Source organism: Punica granatum, chromosome 2 (genome assembly GCF_007655135.1).
Source record: "Punica granatum isolate Tunisia-2019 chromosome 2, ASM765513v2, whole genome shotgun sequence".
Taxonomy (NCBI): domain Eukaryota; kingdom Viridiplantae; phylum Streptophyta; class Magnoliopsida; order Myrtales; family Lythraceae; genus Punica; species Punica granatum.
The window spans coordinates 25507055-25531165 of NC_045128.1; the positions used below are offsets into that span (position 1 = coordinate 25507055).

Below are 24111 nucleotides of genomic sequence, written 5' to 3' on the forward strand. Positions count from 1 at the left end.
TCTCATTTCCGTGGCTCAATTTTAATTAATATATACATTTAAATTTGTATTTTATGGGATTAATTATTTGATCTCATAAATTTATTAGTTATATGACGCTGTTTAATGAAAGTGCAAAGAAAGATAACACAATAATGCTAAAAAAAAGAAGTAAAGAAATAAGTCAGGATTATGGGATACGGGGATCCACGCCAATAAAAACTCAAGATATTACAAGGAATGACACTCCAGTAACAATCACTTCATGATTTCATTCTCCACTGAATATTTCAAAGACAGCGCGAGAATAGGAGCATGCATCGGCTTACTTTTCCTCCCAAAATTGACGAAAATGGGAAAATGCAGAGTTCGGCACGTAAAATGTTTCTCCCGCCAAACCCAGCTTTCGAATGACTAAAATACCCTTATCCGACCTGAACAACGGAATCACGGCTGATTTGTAATCAGGGTCAAAATAGTAAAATAAAGTCGGTTCAGCTTCAGCGGTCACTCTCTCTTCTAGGGTTTGTGCTCTGTTCTCTCTCTATCTTTCTTCCGCATCTCCTCACCAACGAATTTTCGCGATTGAGTTCCGTTTGCCATTCAGAGCGACTCTCAGGCTTCGCCTTCCTTTTGCAAGGTTAGAGATAGCTACCACACATCACCTACCCAGCTTCGCTTCTCGTCTACTGAAGCTTCTCGAGCTTCTCCGTCTACTTGGGGCTGCGCAGTTCGATCATCGATTGACTGGTTCCAGCTCGGCTTTGTGATTCCGGATAGAAGATTGACTGACTGGGGGTACGATTCTGATCCTTCAGGGGGGAGTAGCTCTTGTTTGGGTAGTTTATTTCGGGTTTCCAGGTTGCGCTTTACCTTGGCAATCATCCGCTGTAAAGTTTTCCGTAGGGTTGATGCAGTAAAGGGCTATGATGCTTCTCCATGTTTTGATGTTAGATTGGTTTTCTGTCTGTTCCGGTCTTTGGGATGCATAGGTCAATGTTCGAGCCTTTGAAGTCGTCGCAGGTTATTGGTGTTTATTGGTGCTTGGTGATATACTGAAGGCTTGGAGTGAGGATAGAGACAAGTGTTGATTTGCTTGGAGATAGATGTATCGTCAGTTATGGTAACATCTTTTGTACATTGTAGTAGAGGACTTCGAAGGAGCTGCTCTATTCGAGGGGCGAAGATGCCTTCTTCCTATTTCTCAGAACTAAGGTCTGCTGTTCAGAATGGTATTCGGAAATCGGCTGCAGGATGTGATGGCGGTGTGCAGAGCTCGGTGGAAGTTTTAGTTGGGCAAGGAAAGTTGTGGTCTGGAAATTTGAGGTGTTTCCACTCTGTACCATCCTCTGCGGTATCTGGGTTGAATGTGCTTTTGCGGCCGGGGACTGTTTTTCACTCAAGATCCGATTCTCAGTTAGGACTCAAACGTGATTACTGCAGTGGAGTTTCACCTGGGTATGGGCTGGGCATCAGAAATTCGAGGAACTGCAGCAACTTCTCAAGAGGGTTTCTGGGAAAATCCAGGAGTTTCAGCAGCAGTGGGGAGGGGGAGTCGATACAGTACGATGTGGTCATTGTAGGGGCTGGACCTGCCGGACTGTCAGCGGCGATAAGGTTGAAGCAGATGTGCCGTGGAAAGGACTCTGATTTGTCTGTCTGTGTTGTTGAGAAAGGAGCTGAAGTGGGCAAGTCTTCTTTCTCTGTTCTCCTTTCTTTTGATCGTTTTCATGCTACGTTTTCCAATGGGTGGATTTGGCAGAACCATATAACCAAACAATCGTTGTAGTAATATTTGCTTTGGGCTAGCTGGTAGTTGCTGGGAGAGTGATTGTGTGTTTGGTTTTAGAGTTAAGTAGAGTTGAATTTTGATTTTAATTGGGTTGTAATGATTGTGTTGTTGAATTATGAGAAAAAGTAACGGATAGTTGAGAGTTTTTAGTATCAAAAATTGGATTGAATGGTTATGAAAATTGAAGAAAAATGGGAAAGTAATGATTGTGTTGTTGATTTTTGTTGTGTAGTGAGTAGAGTTAAAGTTAGGGTTAAAATTTTAAAAACTTGATTGCAAAACCAAATGGGTTATGTTCCAGCTAAAATGGGCTTTGAATTTGATGTATTTGTGTACATCACCTTGTATTTGCAATGCCAAACAACGTTTGAGTTGGTCGCAAATTTAGTGTTAGCAAGTTCAGAACTTGTGTTTATCTCGAGATTGTATCTTTTTCTTTTTCGTGTTATCGCTTTATGTAGATTGTTCTGATGATTTGCTGGCATAAGAATTCTTCATGGGGGTTGTGTGAAATCTGAGGACCTGTTTGAGGAAAGTTGAGGAATGTGCTCAGAGGGCAGTGACATCCAATAAATTGCCAACTTTTTGATCTCTGTCTCCGTTTATCTTTAAAAGAACTTGGAACTATTTTTCTCTTTTTGATTGTTTTCTTGGATTTCTAAAATCTTGTCATTTACCTCTTGCATTTTGTCATTACAGGTGCTCACATCCTCTCCGGGAATGTTTTTGAACCTCGGGCACTGGATGAGCTTATCCCACAGTGGAAAAATGAGGAGGTTTAGTCAGTTTCCTTGCCTGTTTTTATTTTGTTTGATTTTTTCGGTATACGTATTTTGCAATATTTGGTAGCAATACCTTAATTTTCATGATTGGACAAACAATGGCTTTTGCCTAGTTCTTGATATTTGCTACTCCTAACGTGTTGCTGGTGTTTTTCACTCTTAATAAATGATTTAAAAGCAGAATTGCATCCTGTAGTAAGTCATATTAATAGTTCATAAAAAATGACCTGCAGTGCTAATTGGTGTTGTATGAGTCAATCTTGGTTCGATTTATCTAACTTTTTGGCTGGAAAAAATTAGATGAACGGATCCAAGATTGCCTCAGACAGGATTGATTCATCTCCTTGGTTGTCCAACAAAAAGGCATATTTTGCTAGGTGGATGTTCCACAATTGTTTGGATGCCCCTCTAATTCATTGAACACAGCCCAAACATATGACATCTTGGCCTTAAAGAGCAGTAGATGAGCACAACTAATTTCTTTCATTGCTTTTGCCTAAATTAATTGCAGGCTCCAATCAATGTCCCCGTTTCATCAGACAAGTTCTGGTTTCTGACTAAGGATCGTGCATTTTCACTTCCATGCCCTTTCGATAACAAGGGAAACTACGTTATCAGGTATTAATCACTATCCGTATCAGAACTTCTATTGCAGTTCTCAATTTCTTGCTGTTGCTGAGTCGGATGAATTCTTGAAAATTAATTGCATTTCATGGTTATTCATTGACCGAAGAAGTTGTTTTCGTGAGAGGAACTTTTGAGTCACTCTGTTTTAGGGCTTATGGACTATCATTTGTTTTGTAGGGCTTCTTCATTTAGTCTCTATTTCAGCCCTTCTCTCTCAAAAGTTAGTTGTCTGAGCTTTGTTTATTTGTGCTTTCAACACAGTTTGAGTCAGCTAGTGAGGTGGTTGGGAAAGAAAGCTGAAGAACTGGGCGTAGAAATTTATCCTGGGTTTGCGGCCAGTGAGGTATTGCTGTTTCTCTCAGAAAGTTGATGTTTGATTAGCTATTCTTTAGATAAATTAGAATAATTCTTATATAGCTTGTAGGTACTTTATGATGATGACACGGTCGTGGGCATCAAGACCAATGACATGGGCATCTCGAAAGACGGTACAAAGAAGGAGACTTTTCAACAGGGTGTAGCTTTGAAAGGTAGTTCCTCACTCTCTTTCTTGCATGCAACTGGCAGGGGAGAACCGTTAACTCTTGGAATGCTCTGTACACACTCATGCTTATTTTATTGGGTTACATTTATTGCAGAATTCAAGGTAGTAGAAAGCTCTGTTATGATATACATCAAGTCCACTTTGAAAGTCCTTTCATGTGTCAGTTGGACTTAAATTCTGCACAATTGAAGCTAGATATGGGTCTTTATCACATTCTATACTAAAAACCATATTGTGATGGATATTATCGAGATTTTACCCAAAAAGCTAAGGTTGTATGCAAATGCACAACATCATTCATTATCTATATGAAACACACTTTAAGATTGTCCAAATCATAATCATAAAATTGGTCCTATAGGTTCTGATTTGTTTGTATACATATAAATGCATACTTTTGTACCTTAAAACAAGAGGGAGAAGCTTACTAGCTTTTCTTCCCTGAGATAAGGAATTTTACACCTAAAACATGGAAAACATGAAAACTATATGATTAGTCATTATGTGGCTTGGTACATTTGAGAATGGCATGTGTCTGCTGTACTTCTTCCATACTTTACATGAATGCCGATAGGCATATATATATATATATATATATTATATTATATGTTGTTGAGGAACTAGGGAGTTCTTGGGGATAGTATGACTCATTTTCATACTCTTGCAAGTGTTCATGGTTTCCTTTTATTTTAATTATTTAATTTGTTATATTATATATTTCAGTCCTTTTTTCTATTTAAATAAGTGCTGGTGCTATTACCATAAAGCAAATATGTAGAAGAGTTCTAGGAACAGAGTACATCAATTCACTCAACCAAGATGTAAAATCAAGGCAATCTGTCACCGTCAAAGCAAAATTCGGTACATATGCAACTCTAAATCGCATAAGCCCTACAACTTGTCGAACTAAGCTAATAAGTAACTATTTCCCCCTTGAAAAACTCTAGTGTTTCTTTGTTTCCAAACTATATACAAATAGCAAGTCCAAGCCAGCTCTCTGATGACTACTTCAAGGGTTTTCCCTTGCCACTGTTGTGCAAGTTGTGTTCACTTTTCCAGTCTCTAGTAGGCCTATTTAGCATCACATATCTTGAATTCTGCTCCAGACTTTCTTGATAAGGTGACAAGAGAAGAAGTGATGATGCCTGATTCCTCTTCCACATTGCAGAAGTCAGAGTAAGTTCCATGATCCAAACAACCCATTGCTGCAACCTATCCTTTGTAGATAATCTGTTGAGAATACTTAACCAGCAAATGAAGAAACTTTGGGAACATGTCCTAGGAACCATATTAACTTGTGCCATTCCACCCTCTTGGAGGTCTGATATGCCTCCATACTTTTGATGCAAGGGGTACTCTATTCATAAAAAAAAAAGAAAAAACCAGTAAGAGGTACTGTTTTTTTGGATGTCCTCTACCTGGGGGTCTCCACTTCTGCACCAGATCCTCTGTCCTTCATGAAGTACGCAGCTGATCATTTGGTTGGGAAAAATGGATTTGAATCATTGAAATCCCTTACACAGATCAATTATAGGGTCCTTGTCACAGCACTTATCATGCCAGAATGAGATATTCCTTCCATCCCCTACTCTACAGTTGATCATTGGCTTTGCTATGTGCCTTGACTTTAAAAGCTTCCTTCATCCCTGTGAACTATTGCTTTGGGGCTTGATGGACCCGGATATTTCTTCCTTTTAACACATATTTAGTGTAGACATGCTGAGCATTGCTGCAGCTGCACTAATATAATCAATGCTATATTAAGTACATTGATGGATTAGTGTGCTATATAATATTATCAGATATACATTATCATCCAACGTCAAAGATGAAAAAAACATGTTACATTTTAAATCATTAAGTCTAATTACATGCTACTTGTTTCTTACGTTTTCGTAGAACAACATATAAAAAATCAGCAGCATCTGACAATAAATCAACAAATTCTTGTATCTTAGACTATATAAATGCAACCACGAAAAGGACAACTAAAACAAAAAAAGATTCGCAATCTTCCTTTGCAATCAAAAGGTTGAAACCGCCAAAACATGGACATGTAAAACACAAAAGTACTGGCAATAGTCCATTTTCGTCAATTTCTCTTTCCAAGCTAATGTTTGCTTTGTGGCTCACTATTACTTCTCTTTGTTGACAAACCTACCAATAACGAAGAAGAGGTAAATATGCAATTAGTGCTACTTCATTCGATAGCAGTAAGAGCAGGAGCTAACTCATACTCTATTTAGAATAAAAACAAATGACCAATTTTTGTATTAATGAACACTAAAGTAGAAAGTAGACACACTGGTAGAATGATGGAGGTATGGGGTGAAGTACAACCAAATCCCCCGAATCCATGGAAAGTAATGAAAGATTGAAAAGGTTGAGGTTCTGATTTGGTAGAAAAAAAAGAGATATGATAGGTGATGGTCAAATTGGACGGAGAAAGACTGTCAGTGAGGGATAGTGAGAAGCAAGATAATGGGAAATAAAGAAGTAAAAAAAAAACTTAAATATCATAAGTACAAAGAAAGTAAGAGTTGGTGATATTAGTAAAACATATCTGACTTCTTTGATGTTTTCTAATAGATGAATTTAATTGATAGCAAATTAGGAAATTTAGCAATCAGAAAATTCATAACCATATCGAATTTTCAAGACTGACAATGTATTTTTCAAAAGGGATTCGCAATCAATTAAATTATTACCAAGTAAAAAATAAGTCCATTTAAGAAGGAATAAAAGAAGGAAAGATTGCAATTTAAAGTAGATAGAGTGTCTATTATCAACTTATTGAGATTCTGAAATGATAAGAGAATTTTGCTTTCCTTTGATTTCTTTGTTTTGACGAATATTAGGAAAAGAGGTAAATGATACAACTATTCTCAAGGGAAGATTCCATTTTCTACGCCTAATCAATAAAAATGGAAAGACTCGACAATAATTTAACCATAACTAAGATCTAAAGAATGGGACAACAAATCTAATACGTACAATCCAAAAGACCAAAATCAAGGAGCTCTTTCACGATCCCTACAAAACGAATACTAATAAGTTCTTTCATACGAATGCCTTAACTTGCAAATCATGTTACTTAAATTTCGAGATTTAATACTCTAAACTAAATCCAAGTTAACAGTGTGAATGAATTAATTTTCTTGATGAACGAAGCTAGAAACACAATTCAGCCTGTGCAAGATAGAAATTGGGGAAAAAGAATCGTGTCTACCACCAGACACACAACTCTTTATATATTCTACGGTTAATTACACAAAGAATATAAACTAAAGGCTATTTACATTTAAGTCCCTAAACTATTAACTTCATTTGTGTATGCCCAACTTGTTACAAATATAATATACTCGAGGACCCTTAGCTTTAGTAAAAATATTTGCCAATTGATCATTTGAGCTAATAACGGCCGTTACAATATCTTTGAGACTGCAACTTTTCTCTAACAAAGTGACAGTCGACCTCGATAGGTTTCGTTCTCTCATAAAAAATCGGGTTCGACGCAATGTGTAGTGCAGCCTGATTATCACAAAATAACTTCATAGGACAAGGTTGTTCTACTCCTAACTCTTCAAGCAATTGCTTCACCCATAACAACTCATAAGTGGTTAGGGCCATCGCCTTATATTTAGCTTCGGAACTTGATCGAGCAACAACATTTTGCTTCTTCCTCTTCCAAGAAATTACATTTCCTCCAAACAACACATAGTAACTTCTTGTGGATCTTCTATCTGATTTTGAACCGGCTCAATCTGCATCAATATATCCAACTACTTCATTATGACCTCGATCTTGATATAACAATCCTCTACCAGGAGCACCCTTAAGGTACTTCATAATTTGAATTACAGCATTCCAGTGAGTTTCAGTTGGTGAGTATAGGAATTGATTGACAACACTCACCGTGAAAGAAATGTCTCATCTAGTAATTGTGAGATAGTTTAGCTTACCGACCAATCTGCGATATCGCCTAACATCTAAAAAGGGTTCTCCGTCTCTTGGTGCCAACTTGACATTAGGCTCCATCAGTGTATCAACTGGCTTACACTCGAGCAATTCCGTTTCCTCTAAGATGTCTAACACATACTTCCTTTGTGATATGTAAATATCACGCTTAGATTGAGCAACCTCAATCCCAAGAAAATATTTCAAGGCTCCCAAGTCTTTGGTTTGAAACTGTGAGTGCAAATAAGCCTTCAGTTGAAAGATGCCAACTGCATCATCCCCTGTAATGACGATATCATCAACATATACAACTAGGAGAATATGTCTTCCTTCATAGTGTCTGAAGAACACCGAATGATCAAATTGACTTCTCACTAGACCAAACTTAAGAACAGTCGAACTGAAGCAATCGAACCGTGCTCGAGGAGACTGTTTCAGCCTATACAAAGATTTGCAGAGTTTACATACCTTGCCAAAGTACTCCCCCTGAGCAACAAACCCAGGTGGTTGCTCCATATAAACTTCCTCTTCTAAGTCTTTATGTAGAAAAACATTCTTGATGTCCAACTGATGGAGCGACCAATGGTTAATGGCTGCCAATGACAACAATGGACACACATAAGCCACCTTGGCTATAGGAGGAAAGGTATCACCATAGTCTAGTCCAAGGTTTTGTGTATAGCCTTTGGCAACTAGACGAGCCTTTAATCGATCAATACGACCAGTTGGGGGACATCTTCACTGTATACACCCATCGACAACTAGAATTTGGTGACAAAGATACAAGTTCCCAAGTGCCATTGGCATGCAAAGCAGACATCTCATCTTTCGTTACTTCTTGTAAACTAGAATGTGATAATGCCTCCCTATCAGATTTAGGAATAGAGACAAAATCCAAAGAAAGAAAAGCAGTATAGGAAGGAGACAGATGACTACAATTGAGAAAGTTATATAGAGGATAAGGATTGGCAGTGGAACAGGTACCTTTTTTTTGGGCAATAGGCAAATCTAGTTCTGGGGAAGACATCAATGGTGGATCTGAGGTTGGAGGTGCGATTGGAACGGGGGTAGAGTCTTCTGATCTCTCAGGAGAGGTCACCTGTACTCTCTCTACTGGCTGTGATTCAATATGAGGTACCTTTTTCCTGCGTTGATAAGTGATCAACTCATGTGATTCGGTTGGTTAGGAAGTAGATGGCATCGCAGGTGTGTCAGACGGAAGAGTGTGGATGGAATACTAGACGGGACAATTATATACAGAGAAAGGAGAGGTAGTGATTCACAAAGTAATTCTAACTGATTGGGAGACGTTGAGAAAAAAAGAGTGGACTCAAAGAAGGTGACATCCACAATCATAATGTATCGACGGTGTTTTGAAGAGTAACATTTATATCCTTTATACCCACAAGGATATCCTAAGAAAACACACTTCAATGAGCGAGGAGACAATTTTGATGAACTTGGGAGCAATTGATGGACAAAACAAAGGCACCCAAAAATACGTAGGGGCAATGAATAAATTACATCACGAGGAAACAAGACTAAAAAAGGGATTTGACTATGGAGGACACTAGAGGGCATTCTATTGACCAAATAACATGTAGTGAAAAGTGCATCACCCCAGAACTTGACGGGTACGTTCATATGTATTAAGAGAGTGCATAAAGTCTCAACAAGATGACTATTCTTTCGCTCGGCAACTCCATTTTATTGTGGAGTATAGGCACAAGAAGATTGATGTACCATGCCTCAAGAAGACATGATTGAAAGGATGCTGAGAAATATTCTCAGGCATTATCACTGCGAAGGGTTTGAACTGAAATACCGAATTGTGTTTGGATTTCAGCACAAAAGGACACAAATGTGGAATATAGGTCAAAACAATTCTTCGATAGATATACCCATGTCATCTCGGAATAATCGTTAATGAAGGTTACAAAATAACGATAACCTTGATTTGAAGAAACTAGATAAGGACCCTAAATGTCTAAATGGACTAAAGCAAAAGGAGCACTAGCACGTTTACTGGCTCTACTTGGAAATTGGGCCCTAGTATGCTTTCCAAGTTGACATGATTGACACTCTAATTGATTGACTTTGGACAAACTCGAAACCATTTGCTTCAGATTAGCTAAAGAAGGATGACCAAGGCGATTATGAATTTGCTCTGGAGATGCAGCAGCTGTGCAGGCAATAGGTACCTGAGATGTTGCTGGAACAATTAGTCGTAGAGACCTTGGAACTCACGCCTTGTTCCAATCGTTCTTCTTGTCCTCGAATCTTGAATTACCACAGAGTTTGAGGTAAATGTTACAATACAATTGAGATCTTTGGTTAGTTTGCTAATAAATATTAAGCTATAGGGAAACTTAGGAAGATGAAGAACGGAGGATAAGGAAATGAAAGTAGGTTGAGCCGTGCCAAGGCTACTCACCGAGGCGACAGAGCCATTAGCTAAAGTAACAGAAGGCAAAGAACTAGAGTTATGGAAATGGGATAACAAATTAGAGTTACCAGACATGATCAGATGCACTTGAGTCTAGAAACTAGGGGCCTAATAGAGAGGATTTGGTGAGACATGCAACTGGTTGATTGGATTGTGCGAAAGAAGCAATAGGTTGAGATGCTTGCTGAACTGCCTGGTTCTGAAGGAGAAGCAAACTGAGCATATTCTTCAGTCGAAATAACCACAGACGAAGACTGTCCAGTTGGTGTCTCCTCGTATGGTGCAGGGCTACCATTAGTATCAATCGATACTTGCGTCCGTGCAACATTAGCAAACTTAAGAGGAAACCCATGGAGAGAATAGCACTTATCACGATTGTGATCACGTCTTTTACAGTAAGTGCAAATTGGGGGATTCCCTCGACCCTTTCCACCTTTGGATCCACGATTTTCCTTTTGGGTATGAGCAACATCGATTGAATTAGAAGCTGCAATAGATGACTTGGTCTCGGTGACAAGTGCCACGTTCTCCTCAAGTGCATTTGGAGTTTGGGAAATATCAGTCACTCGAATCAGACGAGTAATCACATCAGCAAGTGGAGGGATTGACTCTCCACTAAGTATTTGATGTCGAACATATTCATACTCAGCCTCGAGACTTTGCAAGCAGATAATTGCATTTATCTTGTCACGTTGTTCCTATTGGTCCTTCAAGTCAATGGTATAAGGTATAATCTCGTTGAACTAAGTAAATAATCTTCGGAGTTAGGCCAAATGTGTGTGCGCATATCATTGTCTAAAAGCTTCAATTGGAATAAGTTGGAAAAGACATCATAGACCTTAGTAATGTCATGGGTATATACACCTCTTTGACACGTGTCAACACTGTTTTGCATGTTCGATAAGGGTGAAACATATATATTAGGGATTGGTCAATGGACTGCCATAGGAGAGTGCATAGATATGCATCAGTTTGAACCCACCTTGCCTTCTTCGATTCTTCAATTTCTGAAGCTATTTTGGTGAGATGCTCCATGTGCCCTTGACCCAAAAATCACAACTCAACAGATGCTCTCCAATCAGCAAAATTTTTCCTATTCAACTTAACGGTGAAAATTACGGGGCTCTCATAGATTGGGGAGACATTCACATTACCATGGGAGGTTGACATAACTTTCCAAAGAAGACTCGAGATACAAGAACACTGAGAAGCCAACAGCAACTGAGACAACTAGAGCTCCAATAGAGTTGTAGAGGAGCACAGATGCAAATACAACAAAGAAGGAGGTAGGCACATCATAGACATAGACATAGTTGGAGAGGAGCACAAACACAACATCATAACAAAGACGCAGCAGCACAGCAGAAAGCCAGGCACAACACAGCACAGACACAGACATAGTAGTAGAGGAGCACGGACGCAACAACACAATAGGGAGACGAAGAGAGCAACAGAGCATAGTAAACTCATTGAACGAGAAGTCAGGACGTCGATGAGAGTAGAGAGAACGCACGCAGATAATGTGCGTGCGTAGAGACAACTAAGGAGTGGAACCAGTGGAGACGACTGGAATTCCAGCTCCGACTAAGATAGAGAGAGGCTGCGACCAAGGCTCTAGAAGAACGGAAGCTCTAGCTCCATGATCAGGAGAGTTCTAGCTTCAGTTCAGTTAACGATCTTCCCCAATCCTAGCTCTGATACCATGTGCAAGATAGAAATTGGGGAAAAAGAATCGTGTCTACCACTAGACAACTCTATTTATATATTCTACGGCTAATTACACAAAGAATATAAACTAAAAGCTATTTACATTTAAGTCCCTAAACTATTAACTTCTATATATTTAACACAGCCCATAACTATTCGAAAATAAAAAACACGTCTCGGCCCATAAATATTCAAAGTAGGTAGAACTTACGATCTTAACAGCCAAGTAGAAATTAATTTAATGTTTGTACATGTATTAGGTTTCAATACCTTGTGATTTTGGGAAGCCAGAGTCATTTCTCTTTTGCCATGGTGTAAACTCTCTCCGTGAAAGACATGTATATCCACATATGAAGATTTAATATCCTTCTCAACCTTTAGTAGTAATATCAATTACATCGGTTATTAATATATGTGGGGAGTTATTTACGCTATATAAGGCACAATGAAGTAGAAGTTAGAGTGTTGACCGAGTTCGTTACTTTATGCTTGTTGCCTCTAAAACTGATCCAATTGATCAATTCAACCAAAGCCCAAACGAAAAACCCTGCAAATGAAAGTAAGTCATTTGATAATGGTATGGAGATAGAGGATAATAATTCAATTCAAATTGAGTAAGGAACATATAAAAGGCATATCCACCAGCAAGTAATCTTCCCCTTTCCTACAAAGTTATTTACTCAGAATCTGTCCCAAAAGTTCCCGTCATTTTCCAGGATCCTAAAAACAAACCTGTAGAATTAATTTCATCAGCTATTGCTCTCCTTTCCTCTATTTATTAAATGGGCTTAAAAGATATTACTTTTTGTGATGCAATCTCCCAGAATACGTACCATAGATTCACCAATCATAAATTTGTAGAAAAGCACCCGAACTTGAAGTCCGACATTGCCACTCTATCTCTCGTTGAGAAACTAAAACAAACTGATACCAAGAGAAAGTGAGGGAGCGGGGCTTAGCTTCGAGGAAGACAGTCGAGCCAGAGCTTCGAGAGGCCGATGCCGGAACTACGAAGCTCATCTCCTTACCGATTGATCAGATTGAGAAGTTTTTGTTTGTCTGTCTCTTTTCCCTCCCGTCCAAATCGGCTGGATCCTAATTGAGAAGCTCTGATCTTGGCTCGCTCTCCCTTCCCTGTTGATTTTCTCTTGACCGTAAACCCTGCCTTTCCCTTTTCCTCTTGTTTTTCATTTTGTCGTGATTTTTACTCTTTAAAACACACTTCTTTGCAGCTTTTTGACATTTTCAGCCTTTTGACCTGCAATTTTGCTTATAAATAAAAGGTAGATTTCTTCTCTCTTTATTTTTTCATCGAGAAAAAAGTACATTTATTTTATAGCATTTTTTATTGAAAACATTACCTCCTCTGTGTTTGTTACACTTGGACAGCTTAGGAGAGTGCCTTGACACTCTCCTTCAGCCTAAAGAGAAGATGTTTTGATCCAGGCTACCTGTAAGGAACCAGCGCTTATCAGTAATTCCCACAGGTCTTTCAACGTACTGGCCTTGTTCCATTGCTCTAATTCTTGGACATATAAACCTCTTTCCCTTTTTTTGGCAAGCATATATTTTCCTACTTAACTTTCGCCCCTTTGGATGTAATGTCATTACCCTTCCGGTAAGCACTGACATCGTTGCTGCACCAACTTGATGGTCTTATTGGGAAAAATAAGGAGGACCAAAAGTTACCATGCTGAAGTTTACTGAGTCGATAAGGTGTAGTCTCCCTGCATATGAAAGATATTGAGAAGTCTACCTCTTAATTCTATTGTGATCCATTCATTTAAAGCAATGCAGTCTAATGTTGATGATTCGCTTGAAATTGGAGGCAATTCCATATATCTAATGAGGAGAACAAGTTTAAAACCAGTATAGTTCAACATATCTTGTACTTGTGCTTCATTTAGTTCAACGCAAAAAAAATTTAGTTTTGGCTGTATTCAGCTTCAAGCCTGGTAGGTCATAAATCTGCAAGACCTTTGATACAGCTTGAATAGAACTGAGATTTCCTTAAGTGTAAACCATCAAGTCATTAGCAAAACACAAGCAGGTTAGCTTGACACCTTTGCACCTGGAATAGAAGCCCAATTTAAGTTGAGTTTAAAAGGTGAGAGAAAACTTCCATAACTAGTGAAAGAGGATTAGCCTGCCTGACACCCTTCACTCCTTTAAAATACCCTGCAAGAGAGCCATTAACTGGTAACTGCCACAAAAAACCAAGGAGTTATTATCCACTTCACAATATTTGCAGGGAATCCATTAACCTTCATAATGTACTGTTGGAATTTCCAATCAAGTGAATCAAACCTTAATTAAATCAATTTTGATAGCACAACATGGGCCTATCCCTTTTGCATTATAGTTTCTTAGAAGTTTATGAGCGAACGAAGTGATACCAGAGATCCTTCTTCCTTTTACAAATGCACCTTGATTCTGGGGAGAACATCCTTTACCACATTAGCAAGAATCTTGGTTGTGCATTTGTAGTTTGTATTGCAACAAGAGATACAGCTAAAATTGTTCATGCATTCTGCATTTAGCTTCTTTGGGGCAAGAGTAATGGTAGCAGAATTTATCTGCTTTTGTAATCTTCCAATGGAGAAATTCCAAAATAGCCTCTTATCACTTAGAAACCTGTGATGTTCCATGTGTTCTTGAAGAACTCAGCTAAAAAGCCATGGTGCTCTGTTCTTCATCATGGAAACCGTCGCAGCACGTATATCCTCTCTAGTGACATCAAGGGAGAGAGTGATGGCTTGGGCTTCCTTATCTATTAATTTAAAATTGCCTAATAAGACAAAAATAAGTTGCAAGGTTTTTTTCTTTTCTTATTCATTTAAGTCGATGTTAAATGAATAAAAAAAAAACGAAACTCTGCAATTACTTGTTTTGTTTTGTTAATTTAAAATTGAAAAATGAATGTATCATATAATATAATAATTTTCATACGAAAGGAAAAGCAAGAATTTCTCCGATTACCTTCCTAATGAAAGAAATTCCACAATGCCAAAATAATGATCGGGTCCATCTCTTTGCTTCATGTTCTTTTTTTCCTTTTCTGTGTTTCCATGAAAATTTTTCGTCCATCTTGATTAATTTGTTGAGATCATGGTCTACTCCTTACATCATTTCCCTATCCTAAGAGATTTTTTTTACTTCTGTTAAATATATAGAAGTTAATAGAGTAGGGACTTAACTGTAAATAGTTTTTATTTTGTATTCTTTGTGTAAGTAACTCAGTAAAGTATATAATAGAGGTGTGTGGTTGATCCAACACACAATTCTTTCTTCCAATCTCTATGTTTTTCATGGTATCAGAGCTAGGGTTGGGGGAAAATCGCTAACCTAGCTGGAGCTTCCAATCATGGAGCTGGAGTCGCTAACCTAGTTGGAGCTTCCGATTATGGAGCTGGAGCCCTAGTCGTAACCTTTCCTTGTCTTTAGCTCTTCCGTTCTTAATCTTCAGTCGAAGTTGGAGCCCTAATCGCCTCATATTGGTTTTGTTTGGTCGTCTCTACTAGTTTCGCTCTTCTTGCCTTTAGTTTCGTCCTGTTACTGTTGTTGGAGTTGGTCGGGGAAGCTCCAGCTAGTTTGGTTAATTGCTACTTGCTTCCCAGTGTCGAGTCTTGATCATTTCTACTGGAGCAGAGACTGAATTGTTATCTAAGTTGCTGCTTGCTTCTCAGTGTCTTCTTACCTTTTAGGTTTTCTTTGGTAAGGTATGTCAACTTCCTGTGGTACTGTGGGTGACTCCCCAATCTATGGGAGCCTAGTAATCTTCACCGTTAAGTTGAATGGAAAAACCTTCACTGATTGGAGAGCTTCTATTGAGTTATGATTCTTGGGTTAATGGCGCATGGAGCATCTCACTAAGGAAGTTTCAGAAGTTGAAGAGTCGAAGAAGGCAACTTGGATTTAAACTGATGCATATCTGTACACTATTATTTGGCAATCCATTGACCCATCCCCAATATCTGTCTTTTGCCCTTATGGGACATGCAAATCAGTGTGGACGTGTGTCAACGAGGTGTATATTCGTAATATTACTAGGGTCTATGATGTCCTTTCCAATTTATTTCATTTGAAGCTTTTAGACACTAATATGCACACATTTAGTCCAACTCCAAGGATTATTTATTGAGTTCGATGAGGTCATGCCCTACACTATTGACTTGAAGGAACAACAGGAGCAACGTGACAAGATGAAGACGATTATCTGCCTATAAAGTCTCGGAGCTAAGTATGAACCTGTTCAAAATCAAATTCTTAGTGGAGAGTCGATTCCTTCAATGGTTGATGTGATTGCTCGTTTGATTCGAGTGAATATTTTTCAAATTCCAAGTGCAATTGAGGAGAAGGCGGCACTTGTCATCGAGTCAAACTCATTTAGTGCTGCTTCTAGTTCAAATGGTATTGCTTATGCTCACAAGGGAAGTTGTAAATTCAAAAGTGAAAAGGGCCGGGGGAATTCCCCAACTTTCATTTACTGTGGAAGACGTGGTCACAGTTGTGATAAGTGCTATTCACTGTACGGGTTTCCTCCAAAGGTTGCTAATGCTGCACAGATGCAAGTGTCTGTCGATACTGAAACCTTGCATCATACAAGGGGACATCCACTGGACAGTCTTCTTCTGTGGTTATTCCAGCCGAGGAATATGTTCAGTTTGCTAATAGATATTAAGTTATAGGGAAACTTAGGAAGATATAGAACAGAGGATACGGGAATGGAAGCAGTAGGTTGAGCCGTTCCATTGCTACTCATTGAGGCGATAGAGCCATTAGTTAAAGTAACAGAGGGCAAAGAATTAGAATTATGGAAGTGGGTTAACAAATTAGAGTTACCAGACATATGATCATATGCACCTGAGTCGAGAACCTAGGGGCCTAATAGAGAGGATTTGGTGAGACATGCCACTAGTTGATCGAACTGTGCGAAGGAAATAACAGGTTGAGGTGCTTGCTGAACTGCCTGGTTCTGAAGGAGACGAGCAAACTGAGTATATTCCTCGGTTGAAATAACCATAGAAGAGGATTGTTCAGTGGGCGTCACCTTGTATGATGTAGGGCTATCATCAGTATCGATTGACACTTGCATTTGTGCATTAGCAACCTTAGAAGGAAACCCGTGCAGCGAATAGCACTTATCACGACTGTGACCACATATTCCACAGTAAGTGCAAGTTGAGGAATTCTCTCGATACTTTCCACCTTTGAATCTACGATTTCCTTTGTGAGCATAAATAATATCAGCTGAGCTAGAAACTGCACTAGATGAGTTCTACTTGGTAACAAGTGCCGCCTTCTCCTCAATTGCATTTGGGATTTGGGAAATATCAGTCACTCAGATCAAGCAAGTAATCACATCAGTTAGTTGAGGAATTGGCTTTCCACTAAGAATTTGATTTCGAACAGGTTCATACTCAGCCCCAAGACTTTGTAGGCAGATAATCGTCTTCATCTTGTCACGTTGCTTCTGTTGTTCCTTCAAGTCAATAGTGTAGGGCATGACTCGATCGAACTCAGTAAATAATTCTTGGAGTTAGGCCAAATATGTGTGCATATCAGTATCGGTCGATACTGATGGTAGCCTTGCATTATAAAAGGGGACACCCATTGGACAGTCCTCCTGATGAATATACTCAGTTTGCTCGTTTCCTTTAGAACCAGGTAGTTCAACAAGCATCTCAACTTCTTGTTTCCTTTGTACAATCCGGTCAGCTAGTGGCATGTCTCACCAAATCCTAATCTATTAACTTGTATATATTTAACAACTTCTAATATTGTTTTACATCATTAATTTGATTGGTGCTACTCTTAACCAACTTTATGTTTTATTTTGTTTATATTTAGTCTTCCTCTGCCATTACGCATAGCAAAAAACAAGGATGTTGAGGAGTAAGAGACCACATTTTTATAGTAGCAGAAATATCTTTCTAATATTCCTGAATATGACAATAAAAAAACTTTATTTGTAAGTTAGCCAGATATTTAAAGGCATAGTATGTACGGGTAGAATACGAGTACATATATAGTAATAGATAGAAGGCTAATCCACTTATAACAGTTTTCTTCAGCTCTCAGCATTTTGTTCTACGACAAATCTTTTGATCTGAACCATAACATGCAATCTGTAGTTTCTTTATGCAGGTAAATATTTAGGTAGCGTGTTTGCAACTTATATTGTTGAGTTCATACTGAAACAATAGGATCACAGGTCGGATAACTTTGCTAGCTGAGGGCTGTCGGGGATCACTATCAGAGGTCAGCAGAGGAATAAGAATCTCTTATTGGGAATACTAGAAAATCTAGCTATCGATTTTCATATTGGGCTTTATTCAAATCTATTCTTTTTTCTCTTTGTTTTTCCCCCTCTCAAGCAGAAACTGTTGCGAAAATTTAACTTGAGGGAGAAGGGGCATGGGCAGCATCAGACATATGCTTTGGGGATTAAAGAGGTTAGTTGCTACTACTGATTGCATATTCCGACGGGTCAGGAATTTTCTCAGCTATTCTAATCACTAAAGTCAACAGGTTTGGGAAATCGAGGAGCACAAGCATAAACCTGGTTCTGTCATTCATACTTTGGGATGGCCCTTAGACAACAAGACATATGGAGGATCTTTTTTGTACCACATGAACGACAGACAGGCAAGAGAGTTCCAAAATGCTTCCTCGTTAAATTACTCTCAAATATTCCATGTACTAAGGCAGCAAATGCTTTCCTTTTACTATTTTTTCAGTGTTTCTCCATGGTTTGAGCTTCCAAGCTTCATCCTTCAGCTTGTTCATTCATATAAACTGTCACCTTGTAACGTGTTAAAAACTTTTTACTGTAGTTCATTTTGCTCTAAACCATGTAAAGGAAGCAGGATAAGAATTGAAAAGATTGGATCCTGCAAAATGATTGAGCATTTGCTCTAATATTCTAGCATCGAGACAATGTTCTGCTGCCTTCTCATCTGTTAGCTTCACTTATGAAAGTCTGATACTTTGCATTATTGGATCGATTTTCATTTTCAATTTTATGCATAACAAAATGGATTTTTTTGTCATCCTTTTCTTCCTGTGATATTATTACTGTTTCCTCTAGGGAGTTTTCATGCTGTGATGCTTTGCCTTCAGGTTTCTCTTGGTTTCGTGGTTGCTTTGAATTATGGGAACCCGTACTTAAACCCATATGAAGAGTTTCAGGTAAAACTACATCTCTTGAGTTATTAATCACTGCAAGAGATGACTTAATTTGAAGTGTCTTTTAACGTTTATGGAGAGTATAGACAAGAAGGTTATACTGATTTATAGTGTCCTTTGGTTTGTTAATGAGGGGATGCTTTAAGTTACCTCATATAGTGATAATCTGAACCATCCTTTGGGTTTTCTTCTTTTAGAAACTGAAACATCACCCTGCTATCAAATGCTTATTAGACGGTGGAAGCGTTCTCCAGTATGGGGCTCGTACTCTAAATGAAGGTGGTTTTCAGGTATGCACGTCCTCTATTTTTCGATGACAAGCCGCAAGGGTCGAGGTTTTTCTTAGTTTTCATTGGCAATGACTGATATCTGAGGTGGTCAACTATTGAATAATCGTTTTTGTATTTACGTCTTAGGTTGCTCACTGCTAATTGATATACCTTTCTGTTCTTTTTTCCCTGGAAATTTTGGCTTTGCTCATAATGCTAGTTAAATTTCAGTCTATTCCATTTCCGGTCTTTCCTGGTGGAGCAATTATCGGATGTTCCGCTGGTTTCTTGAATGTGCCAAAAATCAAGGGAACACACACAGCTATGAAGTCAGGTACAACTCATCATATCTTCCCCCCCCCCCCCCCCCCCCCCTCTGGCCATGTACAACTCATCATTTCACTTAACGTTTATGGATAATTCTGGGCACTCTCCCAAGGATGGGGATCCCAAAGGAGAGGAATGCATACTTCACTGTAATGAATCACTTGTATGATTCTTCAACCATTTTCATCAGGAATGTTAGCAGCAGAAGCAGCATTTTCTGCACTTCAAGAAGGATCGAGCATGGACATGTATTGGGATGCACTAAGGAAATCTTGGATTTGGGAGGAACTTCGCCTAGCTCGCAACTATAGACCAGTGAGTAAAACAAAATACAGTTTATGTCAGTTACTTACTCTTGCTTTGTAATCTTGGATTTGGGAGGACCAGTGAGTAAAACAAAATACAGTTTATGTCAGTTACTTACTTTTGCTTTGTAATCTTGGATTTGGGAGGAACTTCACTGAGCTCGGAACTATAGATCAGTGAGAAAAACAAAATACAGTTTGTGTCAGTTAGTTACTCCCAGGGAGAGAGGGGTTCATCAGAGTTGCTTTGTTGAGATCTCCCAGCTCTTTACTTGAAAGAGTTTTGATGCGATGTATTATTATTGAAATTATGCCAATTATGTAGGAATAAAAAAAGTGGGGCAATGATCACAACTGGCAAATTAAGTACTTCAAATTGGATAAGTCTACAATTTATAAGAGAGTGAAGAACACATTGCTTCATTTCCTTCCATCTGATGGATTTGAATGATGACTCTAGGCATTTGAATATGGGCTTCTTCCTGGCTTGGGTGTGAGCGCTTTTGAACAGTAAGATCTCTTCTTCTGCATATTATTGTAATTGACTGTCTTCGAGAATTTCACTCTTTTTATCTAAGAGTGGTTGGTGTGATCAATTTTTACAGCTATGTCTTCAAAGGAAGGCTGCCTTTCACCTTGAAGCATGGGAAACCTGATCATGAAGCAACAGATGTGAGTATATATATTCTTCCATCATCAAACTCAACTTGAAGTGGATTTTCATCTCTATTGCGAAGAAGTTCATTAAGTCACAGTTAATAATTTAGAAGTGTTTTAATAGATGATTAATATCGGTGACTTCGATATCTAGGTGGCAAAGCGACACCCTCCCATTGAATACCCGAGACCTGATGGCACTCTATCCTTTGATGTCCCAACGTCTTTACACAGGTAAGCAGCAGAGTGAACTTTGCCCATAAGCTATAACAATTGTTTCAATAAAAAAGCTTATTGTAGTTCTTTGATGGAGAAAGCTACCCATAGGTTCCTTTTCCATCTATAGATAGAGATTGCGGAAGTTCTTGGTGGATGTTATCAATTATCCGGTGTTTTGAGGAATAACTACATTTCCAAGCCTTGACCTCACATGCTTAAAATTATAGATTAATGTGCAGTTGTCTTCTAGAATTGCGTAGAGTATTAGAATTTTGAGTCTGAATTATTCAAATATAAGTTCCACTTTGTGTAGTCAATTTCCACATTTCAGGGTTTAAATATTCTTCCAACATAAAGGGTTAGTGTTAAGTAATAAGTTTATGAACTTTGAGATCAGTTGGTATTGATCTCTTACACTTTTTTAACTCCGTATCATTTGATTGACATTCATGAAAAGTTTGATTATCCTCAAATAACTAACCAGAACACTCAAAAGAAACGGTCCTCAGATTGCAATTTATGCAATCTCCAGGATTAGCTTAGGGATGGGAGAGCTCATCAGTCTTACTATTCTATCTATTTGTAATAAAGCATTAACCCCAGTTTTATTTGTAGGAGCAACACAAATCATGATCATGACCAACCGCCTCATCTGCGCCTAAGGGACCCCACAGTGCCCGAACGAGTGAATCTTCCGGAGTATGCTGGACCAGAGTCTCGATATTGCCCTGCTCGTGTATACGAGTAAATATCCATTTTGGCTTGCTATGAAATTAGTTTTTGAATCAATTATATATTCGACCTGTTTGATGTGCTACTTTCATCTATATCCAAATATTTAGGTATGTTCCAGATGAAGAGGGAAAGCTCAAGCTGCACATAAATGCTCAGAATTGCCTACATTGCAAGGTAAAATTGCACTTGATAGGTGCAAAAAACACATGCATAAACAGTATTGTAGCGTTTATCAACTCAGAACATATATCGCATAACTGCACATTCAATGTGACAAACAACTTGATGTTCTTTGCTGGATATGAATATTTCAGGCTTGCGATATTAAAGATCCTAAACAGAACATTGAGTGGACAGTGCCAGAAGGAGGCGGCGGGCCGGGGTATTCAATTATGTAGAATTCGTGTTCGTATAGCGAATCTCTCGTGATATTCCTTTTGCTGTATGTTGTACATAAAGAAGCCTGTGAGTTTTCAGGAATCTCAGTTGCCAAATAAGTTTTGTACATTGTTCATCTTTCTGCTGATTTTCGAGGCAAACATGAATAAACTGGCATTGCTTGTATCTCTGATACATGTTGCACGGTACAAAAGTTGCGATGTCTCTCTTGCAAGGGTCTCATCTATGATGATGGTATATCAATCAGTTTAAAGTTCTAACTTTTCCCAATGTGTTTAGCCGCCACAGCCACCAGACTTGGCCTTGTGTTAGTGTTTTTTTTTTTTTGAATTTTTTTTTTCTGAAAATCCATGAAAACTTTGGATGTTCCTTGCCGGCGTTTAGTGCAAATAGTCAATAGACTGATGGTGTGATAAAATAAAAAATGTCGTGATAATATAGAAATGTTTTAACGTGGTAAATCCATAAAAAAAAGTACGTATTTTTTGTAATCATATGTCAAATTTTGTTTATTTTTGAACATACCATGATATACTTGTCAAACAAAGATGTCTAAAACACATAATAAGATAACACAGTATTTGCAGTTGATCCTTCCCAAGTATTATGTTCAAAGCAAGGATGCAACCCATTAAAGATCTTATCGTATATAATATGAGTGTTATTTATTTCACCCCATTGTAAAACATTGGCAGCAAGCCTTTTCTATTTGGTGCCCATTAATACATTAGTGTATGTAAGATGGATCTTATATTCTTCTTAAAAAATTTGATGGCATCACATGTAATGAGGAATTTTAAAATAATTTCATCTCAAAATGAAGTAACGAGAAAGAATTCATGTACTTTAGCAAGCCTTTTCTATTTGGTGCCCATTAATACATTAGTGTATGTAAGATGGATCTTATATTCTTCTTAAAAAATTTGATGGCATCACATGTAATGAGGAATTTTAAAATAATTTCATCTCAAAATGAAGTAACGAGAAAGAATTCATGTACTTTTCCAATTAACACCACCTTTGCTCAAAGTGATAGTGCACTATCCAGGTACAGATTTTTACAAGCATAATATGTTAGGAAAACAAGCCATTTGTACCGGACTTCCATTAAATCTAACGAATTTTCTATTATGCTAATATGAATTAAATATGGGCATAAACTAATGGTAATTACATGTATTCAAAATATTCACGAATTTGAAAATATAAATCATCAAATTCAGTGAATTAGTTTAAAAAATGATAGATACACGAATATTTTTATTAGAAATTTAATTTTGTGACAAGTTATGAAACAATTAACTACAAGCTAAGAGTTTGAAAAAGATGACGTATGATAAGGGAGTTTCGGCTTTTATTTCTTATATAAAGTAGATGCTAAAATTAGAGGGTTGTGCATAAGCTAATTTGCTGTAACAGCTCCACTATCTTCTCTCTCGATTTGTCATAAAGTGCGAGAATTCAGTTAATCGTTTAAGAAAGCTAAATATTCATGAAAATAGCAAATCGAAAAATTATGATTATTGCAACAAAAAATTCGATCTGTTTTCTATTTTTGAACAACAGACAAAGGTGCAAAGAATTATTTTAAGAAAATGTGGATTGCCTTATCCACTAAAAATATTGGTACGATAAACTTATTCACGAAAGAGAAAAATAAATATTTTAAATTAAAATTATTATTGAATTAAATTTCTTATTTTATATTCATAAATTCTAATTTTATTATAAATTTTTGTTTATAAACTCGTATTGCACGGGTCTAAAGACTTAGTTTATTGACATATACTAGATCGATAATTTTACTTGATATTTGTTACATTACCTGCCACATGATTCTGCATATTGTTGTCATGATCACATGAAGTATCACACCTCTACTTCTTGGCTCCTATTGCAATCATTATAACTATTTCAAAACTTCAGTTCAAGTATTATTCACATTCATTGCTCCACAGCTGGCATGGAAGACGAGAAAACCGAAAGGAAACTTAATTCCCTGGAGCTAGCATGCTAGAGTAGCCTATCTACGAGCTTGCCGGTTGATATTCACGGGGTCTTCCTTCTATGAGAGCATCTGCACGATGAAGCTGTCTTGGATCCATTCTCGGAAATTAGAGAGTCCATCATTGAGATGGTTCGGGATGCAGGCGTGGTCAGTTGGGATGATGTTGAGGA

At 37.9% G+C, this 24111-nt stretch overlaps 1 protein-coding gene across 3 annotated transcripts; it reads left to right on the forward strand.

The window, feature by feature from the left end:
- Window positions 1-498: 498 nt before the first annotated feature.
- Window positions 499-22196, forward strand: LOC116195327 (electron transfer flavoprotein-ubiquinone oxidoreductase, mitochondrial). 3 transcript variants are annotated; one of them, XM_031524440.1, is made up of 20 exons: window positions 503-777; window positions 972-1667; window positions 2471-2547; window positions 3065-3171; window positions 3442-3523; window positions 3605-3710; window positions 4831-4900; window positions 18041-18095; window positions 18215-18289; window positions 18366-18482; window positions 18957-19025; window positions 19220-19312; window positions 19523-19625; window positions 19809-19933; window positions 20384-20433; window positions 20529-20595; window positions 20735-20814; window positions 21415-21543; window positions 21642-21708; window positions 21849-22196. In XM_031524440.1, the coding sequence occupies exons 2-20, from the start codon at window positions 1100-1102 to the stop codon at window positions 21930-21932; spliced, it is 2124 nt and encodes a 707-aa protein (XP_031380300.1). In that variant the 5' UTR covers window positions 503-777; window positions 972-1099; the 3' UTR covers window positions 21933-22196. The 3 variants fall into 3 exon arrangements, with proteins under 3 accessions (XP_031380302.1, XP_031380300.1, XP_031380301.1); XM_031524441.1 differs by lacking the exon at window positions 4831-4900 and having other exon boundaries at window positions 504-777; window positions 18049-18095; XM_031524442.1 differs by lacking the exons at window positions 20529-20595; window positions 20735-20814; window positions 21415-21543; window positions 21642-21708; window positions 21849-22196 and having other exon boundaries at window positions 499-777; window positions 20249-20390.
- The last annotated feature ends 1915 nt before the right edge of the window (window positions 22197-24111 follow it).